General features: G+C 37.7%; 1 protein-coding gene across 1 annotated transcript in view; it reads left to right on the top strand.

Moving 5' to 3' along the window:
* LOC101344436 (CUB and sushi domain-containing protein 1-like) overlaps positions 1–14,391 on the top strand; it is a 1,691,327-nt gene that overhangs the window by 877,899 nt on the left and 799,037 nt on the right. The window contains exon 5 of the mRNA XM_023743077.1: positions 8,387–8,499. Coding sequence (XP_023598845.1) covers positions 8,387–8,499 — 113 coding nt within the window. The remainder of the gene's footprint in view (positions 1–8,386; positions 8,500–14,391) is intronic.

The following is a 14,391-nucleotide window of genomic DNA, read 5'->3' as shown; positions in this document are numbered from 1 at the left end:
GAAGTACAATAAAATATTAAAAAAAAAAAAAAAGAAAGAAAAAAAAAAATCAGATATTACTTCTCTAGGGGAATCTTCCCTGCAAGAATAGTTTAAATCACCCTTTTATAAATGGATACAGCAACCTGTATTCCCCATTTGGTGGCACTTATGGTATGTGCTGTCCCTCGTCCAAGGTCACCCTTCTGTATGGATTTTAGGTGCCTTGAGACCAGGAACCAAGTCTGCCTACTCACAGCTATATCTTCAGTGCCTGCCAGAGGGACAAATTAGTCTTCTAGAAACATTTGCTGAATCAAATTATGCCTATGGTCAGGGATGAATTACCCAATAAACAAGGTATGCAAGGACTTACTTGTGCTTGCTTACTAATCTGCAGTGCACAATTTCACATGGGTTTCACCACATCTTTGATGTAGTGAAAAAAGATGAAATTATGCACTAGATTAGTATAAGCACAATTAAGCCTGCGTGTTCCTTGCTTACTGTAAACCCGCGTGTTTCTTGCTTATGGTAAGCCTGTGCATACCTTGCTTACTGGTTCATCCACCCCTGCTCATGGTAGTTCTCAGAGTAGCATAGAATACACAGGGGCAGGAGGGAAAAATACAGTCTGGAGACCTTTTCAATAGCACAAGTAAATATAATAGGGACTTGGACTAGAACAAAGAGCCCTGGTAGTGCAGTGGTTAAAGCAGTCATCTGCTAACCAAAACGTCGGTGATTCAAACCCAACAGCAACTCCGCAGGAGACAGATGTGCCAGTCCGCTTCCATAAAAATTTACAGCCTTGGAAACCCTATGGGGCAGTTCTAGTCTGTCCTGTAGGGTCACTATGAGTCTGAATTGACTCAATGGCAGTGAGTTTGGACTAGAGCATAAACATTATGTGGTTAAAAGGAAGGAGAAGCGTAGTTCTTGCAGAGGTTGAATCTTCAGGACTTAGCAAACGAATGGATATGGTGTGCAGATCTATAGATGAGAAGACACCTGTGAAGTGAAGGTAGATACTCACGCTCTGATCCTTCTCTTGGATCCACTCCAGTGATGCCTGTGTTTGATGCTCTGTTACACATCTGAGATGTTGCCAGAAATCCATGCACACAGGTGGCTATGCACTAAATATTCTCCAAAGGCAAGTCTGAGGAGAGTGGCTATAGAAGTTATGTTCACTTTGAATCTCCTTAGGGATTATTAAAGTAAGAGGAAACTGTATGTCCAGTCAGGGCGCTGGGTCATAAAATCTCCGGGAGTCCATTCAAATTATATTCCATGTGAATGACGCCCTTGGAGTTGCTCATGGCTGTATGCAGAGACCTAGGTCCTACAGCAGATATAAAGCCATTGTATAAATACAATAAAAGTAAGTAATTCACTCATCAAAGATACTGTATAGCCAAAAACTCACTCCAGCCTCACATTACAGTGTGCAAGATTTTATATAGCAATTTTCAATTTGTGAAATGGGACTTGGGTGTGGTCATATGGGTGTGTTTAATGTTACTTATTCTGTTTCTTTATCCAATGTCTATTGATCACCTACTTTCTGGCAGCCACTGTGCTAAGTGCAAGGTTGAGGGATTGAACCCCCAGCCGCTCCGCTGGAGAAAGATGCAGCAGTCTGCTTCCATAAAGATTTACAGCCTTGGAAACCCTATGGGGCAGTTCTATTCTGTCCTATAGGGTTGACATAAGTCCGAATTGACTTGACAGCCACTGGTTTGGTTATGCTAAGTGACAGAGAAACAATAAGGATGAGACAGTCTTCCAGTCTCACAGGAAAGACTAACATTAAACAAATAATTACACAAGTAACTAAGTCATCGCTATTTTAAAAACATCATCTCTGAAGAGAGAGAAATTGGAGCTAGGGCAGGGAAGGAGACCTGTGTGAGAAGCAAATCATGAGTGCTACACCAAGTGAAGGAAAAGACTAACAGAAATTATTCGTCTTCATTAAAGGAAGAACTCTAACAGAGAAGTCTTCTGTCACATGCTTTTAACTATGCTCTGGGTGTTATTTTGTTTTGCTTTGTTTTGCCAGAGGGCATGTCTGTGTGCATAAAACTTGTAGATTAAATTTACAGAAATATTGGTATATAAATATTTAAATATACATGTACACATACTTACACATATTTATTTACAGGTATAAGTCTATGTACACAGACACATAAGTACATGGTTTTTCTATTTGTCGCTTTTCATGTTCTTCTAAGACACAATGGGTCACTAGGGTTGGTGTCGCCCAGTGTGATAACTCATGGTGTCACCCCCCCATACTAATTACCACAATACTGTAGCTAAAACACCAGAAAATTTGACAAAATCAGCAACTATAAAAACACCAGTTGCAATGAAAACAACTGCTCATGCTTGTAGCGCGTGCCGATGAGACCGCGTGACGAAGCATCATTGTAACTGGGTAATAATGACAGCTCTGGCCAGAGCACATTAGAAGGTTCAAAAAGTAAATTAGCATAGATGTTATGCCGTGTAAGTGTATTGATACATGTAAGCTGGCTTACAAAAAAAAAATTGTTGTTATAACAAGCTACAGGGTATTCTTAAAAAATAATGAATTTGTTCTGAAACACTGCACAAAAATGTTTAGACAGTGGTTTTGGTGTCACCCCCCAACAGTGTGACCCAATATGGTCTGCACCCCGTTAGTGACACCACTGTAAGAAAACAACTACGTTTTACTTCCTTTGCAACTTTCCTCGATGTCCTCATTACTGGCTTGGAATGCTAATACAAACTCACAAATGTTAAGAAGACAGTCAATTTTACTTATAAGGTGAATAACATCCAATTAGAAATATGACATGTCAGGCACTGTTTCTTGGATCAAAATATTTAATTTTGACAAAACAGAGATAAGTGGAGCATCATCCTATGAGTCATCCCCATAGCTTGTCCACAAGAGCGCAGGAAAAGACACCACGAGTTCCGATTTCCGTACAACTTCCTCCTGAAATTGACAGGCAGCTGGGCTCTTAAAAGTAGCAGATTTATTCAATTCCTTAGAGTCCTTAGGGAGGCTAGATAATTTAAAGTCTTTCTTGATAGTACTAATGCCTTCTGGCTTCTTAGTCAACATAGTTAAAGAGGTTGAACTACAGAGAAACCCCCAGATATTTTCATAATGATTTTCTAAAGACATAAGAAGTCTGACTTAATGTCAGAGAAATACTCAAACTAAGCTATTTCAGAAACCGTTAGCATTTCCAAAGGTATTTTAGAAAATTAACATGATAATTTGACTCTATATTTTTCAAGTTATATAAGTAAAATTCGTGAGTCACAGATACAGGGCTGTAAAGTTCACACAGCAACTTTCTCAACCCCTTATATGACAGAAGAAGCTAAGGGAGGGTAAGTGAGAAAATAAGTCATGAATATATTATAAACAGAATCCTAACGTTTATGATAAAGCTATTTGGAGAAATGGAACAAACTTGGCCTGCTCTATTTTGGCTCACAGGAGGTTGTCTTAACTTTAAGGATCCTGTGAGACGTAAATTTATTCTTACAGCTAGGAGAAAACACCTGTTGAACCTTTTGAGATAAATTAATTTGCCAAGAGATTAAACTGCTTCATTTGCTATTCCTGAAAAACAGTGAGAATCATCGGCTTGTGTAGCCATATCTAAAGGGACTGTGCAACATTCTCACTGTATGCCTTTATGGGTTCTCTGACCTTATATGAAACGCTTCAGAAATGAAACTTGTCAAACATTCCCTTAGGAAGGCCCTGTCACAACCTACTACTTTGCGGGGTTCTTTCTTCAATTCTTATTTTTAAAACCCGTATTTGTTTGACTCAGTAGACACTACTTGATTTTACCAAATAAGTATCCTTTATTTTTATATGTTTAAGTGAGAAAATTGTCAGTGTCTTGTGAACTAATACACAATGGTATTTGTTGATACCTACCATTATTTCTTCCTTTCTCTTTAAAAGGTTTCTGCTTTGTATCTTGTAACCACTATTCATCTATTACATCTACTATTTGCCCTACAATACATCTCTCACCTCCCTAACTTATTTACTTACTAGAAAACCAAATACAGCACATTAAAAAATAATATTTTGTTTGTAAGTCTGGAGAACTTCTAGGAAATCTCACTCAGACAATGATAGATATTTGATCACTGATAACTATAGAAAGGGCTTAAGCTACCAATTCTCTAACATTTTTAATAGAGAGAGAGTAATGACATATTCTACCACATTGCGTTTCTCTCAGAATTCTTTTAGAGTAAAATAAATAAGATATATTCATTAAAATATTGTATGCTTTATCTACTGCTGCCATAACAAATGAGCACAAATTTGGTGGCTTGAAACAAGGCAACTGGTTATTTTACAGACTTGTAGGTTAGAAGTCCAACACAGATCTCACCAGACTAATGACAAGGTGTCAGCAGGGCTGTGTTCCTTTCTGGAGACTCTGGGGCAGAATCTGTTTCCTTGCCTTTTCCAGCTTCTAGAAGATGCCTGTATTCCTTGGCCCATGGTCCCTTTCCTCCACCTTCAAGGTCAGCAAGCACACCTGCTTGCTCACAGGCATCACTCTGACCTTCTCCCATAGTCACATCTCCATCTGATTTTTTCTCCTGCCTTCCTCTTCCACCTCTAAGGGCTCTTGTGGTTCCATTGGACCTACCCAGGATAATCTCCCCATCTCAAGGTCCTTAACTTCATCACCTCTGCAAAGACTCCTTTTCCACGTAAGCTCACATATTCAGAGCTTCTGAGGATCAGGAAATCAAGAGGTGGACATCATTGAGGGCCATTATTCTGCCTGTTACAAAGGTATTCAGTTGAGTTCTTGGTGTATAAATCTTATCTAAATCATCCAAGTTCTTACTAAATGCATCTATTAGTTTGTATATGAATAAATTTTTGTTAAATTAGCTTGTAGTAATAAAAGAGCAGTTGGCTTTATAGCATAATCTTTGTGTTGAATCACGGTTAACTGTAATGTTAACCCCCAGCCTTGTAGAAGGTGACAGGAAAACATATAATTTTAAAGATAGTTCTTATATATAAAAAAAAAGTCTGAAGGAAAAAAAGTGAATATTTATTTAATTCCTATGCCAAATCGAGAAATTCACACAGTGTGTGGAGCAACAGAAGAAAAAGGAGAGTCAGGAATAGGAGGAAGATACGGAATGTGTGCCTAATTGCCTCCATGAATAACTGCCTCCTTTGCCATGAGACTAGAACTGGATGGTGCCCGGCTACCATTACTGAACATTTTGGTCAAAGATTTTACAGAAAAATTCTGATCAAAAGGGGGAAAATTCAGAACAGAATTTTTAAATTCTAATGGAATCCAGACTTTATGGATCCATAGAGGCTGGATAAACCTCTGAAACTATTGCCCTGAGATAATCTTTAAACCTTGGACAAAAAAAAAAAGTCTTAAAACCAAACAGTTGTTTAACTTAACTAGTAAAGAATATCTGCCTTGAGCATTATGCTTTTTTAAGAACTATCTATATGGAATCAAATTGACAACAGCAACTTGGAAGATTAGATCAGAAACTTGGGGGGCAGTGAGTTTATGTTAATGAGGGAGGAACAACTCAGAAAAGGAGGGTGAGAATGATTGCACAACTCAAAGAATGTAATCAATGTCACTGAGTTGTACATATAGAAATAGTTGAATTGGTGTCTGTTCTGCTGTGTATATTCTCAACAACAAGAAAAGAAAAATAAAGAAATTCATGCACGTAAATCTACTTTGGAGTGTGAGTCATTCGCATGACTTGACTATAGCCATGGGAAATGAATGATATAATTTTTAAGATGTCTTCTGCAATTGATTCTGTATTAAAGGAATCTGCACAGGAGATACACTTTTTTTTTTTTGAAACTTTAGTTACACTAGGTTGATATACATCATCTAAGTATCCTACTGCTCAGTATTTTCACAAATTGCCTCATAAACACTAGCGCAGACGGTTGAGAAAACATCAAAGAATAATAATATTTTGTGACACGTAAAAATTATGTGAAATACAAATTTCCGTGACCGTAAGTAAAGTGTTATTGGAACACAACCGTTCCCGTTCCTTTGTGTATTATCTATGGCTGCTTTCACACTCTGCTGGCAGAGCTGAGTACTTGCAGCAGACACCAAATGACCCACAGAGTCTAAATTATTTACTATCTGGCCTTTACAGAACAGTTTGCTGACCCTTGTACTTAAGCAAAAGTGATGTTTTTTTTGGTATGTGTTTGGAAAATGTGGGGATAAAGAGAGGTTTTAGAACAATTACAGTTGTTGGTACTCGACTAAAATGCAATTTCACCTTGTTTGTGAGAAGAACCTCTGGAAAGTAAACTAAGGAAATATATATTTTTAAAGTAAAGATGAAATAAGCATGGATTTCAGTTATGAAAATTTCAGTAAGTAAATGTAAGCGAGCTGGATAAACTGGATTTTAGAATCCAAAATTTACTTCTGTCTTGGACATTCTCAGTGTCAGACAAAGCAGCATGTGACCTCTTTTTAACAGAATTTGTAACAAAACCTCACCAGGAAAACAAAACAACACCTTCAAACAACACATTGGAATACTCAAACGTTTCTTGGAGTCAGCTCTGTCGGACAGTCACCAGTCAGTACTACATAAATCCAAGTAAATAGGCACATCTGAGTGGTGAATTTTCTCTTACAGAAGATGACTTCTAACAGTGACATAAACACTGTTGCAATTTGTTACAGTCAAGGTTTGGCTTTAAACTTTAAATGGATACTGCACATTTTGAAACCTGGGAGTTGAAATTGAACACCCTGACATCAGAAAGCTTGACTACATATTTAATTTGATGCTACTTTTCCTCCAGGTAACAGAATAAGTAGCCAACCAATATGTACTGAAGCCTGTGCATAGGAATGAGATTTCCTTGTTTGACTAAGAGCAGCTGTGTTGTCCATAGGAAACCCACAAAGAGCAGAGTTCCTTGGGGTTTCAGCTAAAAGAGGCTGGTTGGACCCATACAGATGATCTGCATGAATGAGCTTCATTTTAAACATAGCTTTGGCAACGGTGATGCAAAATAATTGATTTTGTATCTATAAAATGCATAACCACATACAGGTAACATTTAAGATGTGATTTAGGAATATTTATAAGTATATGCAAATATATATATAAACATATATATGTGATCTCTTAGAACCCTATAACATCCAGTACAGACTGGTAAACTGAGGTCCAGAAAAGAGGACCAAACAGTGGAGCCACAACTAGTAAAAAGCAGACCCAGCACATAAACCAATGTCTGAAGATGCCTGTATCCAGTGATGTTTATACCAGCGCCCAAAACTTAGTTTACCATTCAGACCTCTAACTGCCAGGAGCTTTACTATCCGAGAACCCTTGTCTTTTTAGTGGTGCTTGAAGTTTTCAGTTCCCCGCGTTGTTGTTAGCTGCCATGGAGTTGACCCCCGACTCGTGGGTGCCCCATGTGACAGAGCAGAACTGCTCAGCAGGGTTTCCTAGGCCGTAATCTTTATGGAAACAGTTCTGCGGAGTCGCTTGGTGGATTCAAACCGCCAGCCTTTGGGTTAGCAGTCAATTGCAAACTGCGTGCACCCCCCAGGCTCCTCCAAGTCACCAAAGGAAGAATTAAATGACTGGATGGTTGCTGACAGCAGAACTACGCGCTGTAAAGTGGGCTGGAAATTGTAAACCACAGAACCCTAGAGGGACTGCAGCTAGTTTTTAACAGATTTGATTGTGTTTAACATACTACTCTACTAAGACGGAACTGTACTGTGTCTTGCATCTCTTTGACAGCGCTCGTCATCATTCCCATACACACGCCTCTTCTTTACCTCCATAGGGAGGGCCCTCGTGTGAAGTCTGCATTGTAAACCGTTCCCTTGCCTCTACTTCGGTTACACATAGGGCTGCTAGAAGTCAGAGCCAACTCAATGGCACCTAACAACAACAAGTTAATAAGTTAATCAGAATTGCTGACAGTTCAACTATCCAAACAGAATTTTATCAATTGCCTGTGTTTTTTTTTTAAGGTTCATTATGAATTGGCAGTAGATTGAGGTCCCTATGAAAAGAAATAAAAATCAAAAGAATGCCTTCACATTTCTCCATCACTAAAAAAGAAGAATCAACATATCAAATATTTGTGAAAACTTTCATTCTATCAAGGATAAATATAGCATTTATACTTTGACAAAGATAAAAATACCTGAATGATTTTAAGTCTTAAATGCTAAGTAATAAGTGACTTGTGTCTTAAGTGTCTCAAAATTGAAGAATGTCCAACTTTAGAAAAAGGTCTGATGTAGGACTTTTGCTCTGTTGGTTTACAAGGGAGATTTCTTTCCTCTCTGTTTTCCAGGCTGACGGGCATGAATCTTCCTTCTCCTGTTATCAGTAGCAAGAATTGGTTACGACTCCACTTCACGTCTGACAGTAACCATCGCCGCAAAGGCTTTAGTGCTCAGTTTCAAGGTAAGAATGGTGTGTAAAAAAGAACCGTTTTGGTCCTGAAATGTTAGGATTCTCTTGCTAAGGATGGAACAAGAGACATAAGCTTGAAAATATCTTATATCCCTTATATGAACAGGTAACTTTGGAAATTGTATGGGTATCAACTAACAACTTATTAGTAAAGCTTAATTACTGTGACAATACACAGTAAATTTTCTTGTTTTCCTTGAACTTTACTGTTTTAATCAATAAATATATATCAGCATTATTGTAAATCCATACATCTAAACAGTAAATGGATCAGCAGTTTGAATCCATCAGTCTTTCCTTGGAAACAGTATGGGGCAGTTCTACTCTGTCCTTTAGGGTCACTATGAGTTGGAATCAACTCAACGTCAATGAGTTTGGTTTGGTTAAACAAGTAAATATCCACAGTGATCTATTTCTTTACTTCACTAGCTAAGAATGATATAGAATATAGGTTGCATGGAAATGTATAAACTGATCATACCACTTTTAGTCCTAAAATGGGTCACATTACATAAATCCAGTCACCTGATTGAGTTATTTACACATAAGTGAACCCCTATAGAAACACACTAATTTTGTGTACTTGAGCAAAAAGGAGAAGCTTTAGTTCCCTAAAATGTAGAGTTGATTCTGAAATTTTCTCTTTGTACCTAATTTCTAGAGTTTACACTCAGATAGTATTATATCAGTTCCTATACTTTTCTAATAATCAATAACCCTTATTAATAGAGTGAAAAACCATCCCACTTGCATTTGCAAATAAAAAATTGTATGATTGCGCCAAAAAAGAGATGTCCTTCTGTTTAAAGCAAGATTCCTTCCCAAACTAACTTCTCAAGCTTCCCCTGAATCATGACCTTGAGGGTGTCAGTTCAGTTAAGGCCGCGATCACTGAACACCTGCCACATGCCAGTCAGGATGCCACGTGCTGAGCTGGACCGCAAGACAGGGAAATTGTTACAATTGTTACAATTGTACTCCAGACAGTAAGTCAGAAGGATAGTATGTAAATCACTCCATGGAAGGCAGAACACAAAAGAAAATCATTAGAGCTACTTAAGGAGATTTTTAATAGTATTTTCACAAATTGGTGTAGGAACATCTCTTACCTTAAACACATTTTAAAATCTGTGACTCTTTCATGATGTCCTCTTGGACAAACAGAACAATAAGAGAATTTTCGGGGACTTAAATACAGGCTGCTTTAAAGAAAGGCACACGGAAGCGGCCAGATATCTAACTTGCTACCCACTTCCTGGGGCGTGCCCGCGTTAGCGCCCAGGAGAAGGTTTTGTGTCACCGACATACATTTTATGCGTCTTCAGGAGCATCGTCATCTCACTATTCCTTCTGATATTGCCGTAATGTTCCTTCCTTTATCCCCTTTGATGGTAAATAAACAGCCCTGAAGTTTCACTCAAGGAGCCCTGGTGGGGCAGTGTTTAAAGCTCTAGGATGCTAACTGAAGGGTTGGCGGTTCAAACCCACCAGCTCCCAGGTGGAGGAAAGACGTGGCAATCTGCTGGCATAAAGACTTAAAGCCTTGGAAACTCTTTGGGACAGTTCTACTCTGTCCTAAAGTTTCGCTTTCTTTACAGGAGTCATACTAATTGTTTTTCACTTATTCTGGGACCTAGACAAGGCTGAACTTTTCCTTTCTCACACCTGCCTTTATTCTTTAAGGCCATATACCCTAAATAATATAGTCATAATAAAATAATCTCAGTAAGGGCATATTGGTGGGGTGGGGGGGGTGAGATTAGATAGGGACATGGTGGATGGAGTAAGGCTCCATGCAGTTTTATGGAAAATTCTAACTGAGGTTTCTCTATAATAACATGCATTTAAGCATTTATTTACCTGATATAAAATAATCATAAATCAGTATTTAAAATGACGATTGATCGTGTAGGTAGTTGGAATCTCTGGGTGTTGCAAATGGTTAATGTGCTTGGCCACTAACTGAAAGGTTGGAGGTTCAAGTCCACCCAGAGGTGCCTTGGAAGAAAGGCCTGGCAATTTACTTCTGAAAAATCAGCCATTGAAAACCCTATGGGCATACTACTACTGTGACATACATGAGGTCACGATGGGTCAGAATTGACTTGACAGCAACTGGTGATGATCATTAGCTAGTTAGGTAGGATTATCAGTTATTTCTAAACAGTTGATTGATCTTACCTAAGAGCCTTCATTCCTTCATTGGCATTGTGCTACAGAAAAACGTCTTGGCATTGTCCATTGAGCCTGATCAGCGCACTTGGCATTTCTATCTGTGATTTAAAAAAAAGACAAAAATAGAGCATCAAAGTTGAAGCTACTTCAAATTAGTAAATAAAAAAACATACTGTTTAGCAGAAAATTACAATATCTTAGACACACCAGGCTAATGATTTTAAAAAATAAATATATATAATTAAAGAGAGGTGAGTAGAAAATTTTGCGTGTAAGTCTAAAGAGATAAAATAGTGTAAAAATATAAGGAGGGATAAACATTACTTAACAGTAATCCATGGGAAAACTTCTCACTCAATTTCCACATTAAGTGTTGTGTTGAAGCACCAGTTTGTGGTTTAATTGGCACATAGGCTTCATTGAGCAGGAAGCACCATGCCTAAGGCCACATGTAGGCATACCATACGTGGAAGGCTGGATTCAGTCCTGGATATCAGGCTTTTAAGAAGCAAACTGACCAGATAGAGAGCTAGGAGGACCGTGACACGAACCATCCGAAGACTTAAGAGGAGCATGATAAATACCGTGCAGAAAGGCATTACATTTACTTTTCTGGTTGCAGAGGGCAGGACTATGACCAATGAATGGAAGCTACAGGGTAGCTGCTTTTGCTGATTCCAGGGTAATGTCTAGCTCAGCTAGAACAACCATGAGGCCATGAGAAGGCAGAAGACAGGGCAATAGCTTAGGCTGTGACTGGCCCCCATTCCGCTGATCGCTGATAACTGGCCGACTTCCAGCTTTCTGAAACTAGGCGACCTCATGGTTATTCATTCTGAGGCAAACAGAAAACTTTTCTGTCGTACAAGGAAAACATAGTAGTCATTTAAATTGCCCCTTTTTCTGTGCCTAAACTGAATATCAGAAAGCCCCAATTTGTATTGTAGTTTTATTTCAATGTAAGAAAATAAAACCAACTATTGTTATCACCAAAACAATTACAAAAGAAAAAAAAAAAAAAAGCAGTGGAGGAACATTCTAGAAAAACTACAGGAACAATAATAATATCCTTTACTGTCAAGTCAATTCTGACTCATAGCGACCCTATAGGACAGAGTCGAACTGCCCCATACATTTTCCGAAGCTGTAAATCTTTATGGAAGCAGACTGCCACATCTTTCTCCAGGGGAGTGGCAGGTGGGTGAGTATTCACCAAGTGCTAATTTCCTGTCATCTCAAATATTCTGGCAAAGAACCTGAGTCCCGGGTTAGTCAGAGGAGGAGGGAAACATTTAAAAAAAAAAAAAAAAATGTCTACTCTTACTGCCTCGTTGACATTTCTCTGGTCATATTTATTATTTGTGGTCACTCATCACTCTTAAAAATATAAAAACTCCACTGGTGTTACTTTCAGTAGATATGATTGCAAATTATTTGTCATTACCACAAAAACCCTTTGTGGATCCCACACTGCTGGTGCAGCCTTCTGGTGGTTTACCCAAGAGACTGACGCATGAATGGAATTTTTATGACTTCTAAAAAGAAAGAATACATTCTTTTTAACTTGGTGCTTTTCTTGGTCAAATAAACGACTGCTACCACAAAATACTCTTTCTCCTCTTTCTTTATGTTTTTCACTTTCATCTCCAAATGCTTTATTCCCTGAATCTTGCACTTTCTTCATTGACATTTGCCTCCTCAATCATGTAATCAAGTTATGCCAAAAGTAATAGTAAGGTTACTTACTGGTGAAACTGCTCTAGAGTTGCTATTCCAAAAATATATTAACTTTTAAAATAGCCGTGTGAACAAAAGAAGTGCAAATGTAATAAAGCCACTTGATACATTCGCAATAAGTGCTACATATATTGAACTTTCATTGAGTGATAGATTTATCTACAATACATTATTTCTTTAAATCAGCTGATAATTGAGTCTATTCTTTATATGTTGCCTCCATCATTAATTATGATTAAATAAGTGCCTTGTTAGCCCAATCCATCTTCTAGACATTTTTGAAGTATACGGGATGGATTTTTTAAAATATAGATATTAATCTTGAATCATTACTACTAAGTAACCACATCAGGGTTGAACACCAGTTTTACATGCACTTACCTGGCTATTTATAAAAATACAGCTTTCACAAAGTGAAATTCCCATTGATTTCTGTAACTGATAAATCGTTTTGGATGGAAGTGTTTGTAATAGAGTTTTAGTTCATATAGGGAACACCAGTCTCATAAATCAGGGGAAAACCTGAGTATGGCCTTAAAACTTTCGTTGACACAAATAATTCATTTGTTTTTATTTTAACTACTTATACAACTTTTAATTATCCTTTTCTATTTAAAACGAAGAACTTTATATAACATGAAGACTCTTTATATTGTTAAAAACACACTTTGGATGATTGAAAACTTCAGCTTCCCATATCAATTCAAATTTGGGTAAACCTTATCCATTCCCTGTTCTTTGATGCTCTCATTATCTGCAACATGAGATAGAGTTGCAAAAGCTCTACCTAAGAGATGGTTTCACCACCCAGGAACATTTTCTAACAGGTAATGGACCTAAATTCTAATGCCAAAGCACCTTTCTATCTTTACCATTAGAACAGAAGCTCTGAAGATAGTAAGATCCATTACCTAGCACCTAGAAGGTGCTCAAATAATATTTCTTGAAAAAATGAAGGAAATCAACTGCTCATACTCTTCCCAAGGTTCCACCGCCGTTACTCTGCAACAAACACAACAACAACCCATTGCCATCGAGTCAATTCCGACTCACAGCGACCCTATAGGACAGAGTAGAGCTGCCCCATAGGATTTCCAAGGAGCGCCTGGTGGATTTGAACTTTTGACCTTTTGGTTAGCAGCAGTAGATATCTCTTAACCACTAAGCCACCAGGTTTTCCAAACTGCAGAACTAGTGAAAAACCCGTAGAAGGCACTCTTGCGCATTATTTATGAAATTGGACATCATTTACTCTCTTCTACCAAAGGGACATATTAAACGACACGGACATGTATTCTTTTAATCAAAATGAATTAGTGAAATATAATCTTATAAACTCTAAGTAACTAATTATTAAAACCTCTAAACCTCTGGAGAAAAATGGTTTTTAATAAATATAAATCCTTCACTCAGATCAGAAATACATAACCACTTTCCGTAAAAATATGCTTAATATTTCTTTATCTAAGAATCTTGCAAAGCGCTAACCCCAATACTTCTAGTATTTTGTAAAAGATGCCCATCTACATGTTCCAAGCTGCTCACCCTTGGCCTCGATTTTTTCATTAAGTACTTATGAAGACAACATCCTTTCTACCTTGTGAGTCTCACTGTCTTACTCTATAAAATATGAATCATAATATCTCCCTCACAGAATAATTGTAGACATCTAGTAAAATTTTTTAAATGTGGCAAGTGCTTTGTAACTCACACTGAGTTATAAGAGTGCTCATTATCCACTGGGAATAATATCTCTCTTGTACTTAATATCTTCCTAGCCCAAATTAACTGAAATGAACATCTTGACATTCCAAAATTTAAGAGACATAAAGGATTCAAAAATGAGCAGCATATTCTCTTACAGTGCTAGCAGAAAACTGAACTGGTGCAATTCCTTTGGAAAATTGTGTCACTATAAAGCTGACATTAGCATTCTGCAAAGCCAATTGCCATTGAGTTGATTCTGACTTA

The sequence above is a fragment of the Trichechus manatus genome, unplaced genomic scaffold (assembly GCF_000243295.1).
Source record: "Trichechus manatus latirostris isolate Lorelei unplaced genomic scaffold, TriManLat1.0 scaffold00234, whole genome shotgun sequence".
In the NCBI taxonomy this organism is placed as follows: Eukaryota; Metazoa; Chordata; class Mammalia; order Sirenia; family Trichechidae; genus Trichechus; species Trichechus manatus.
Note: the sequence above shows the minus strand (reverse complement) of the source record. Positions and strands in the feature narration are given on the sequence as shown.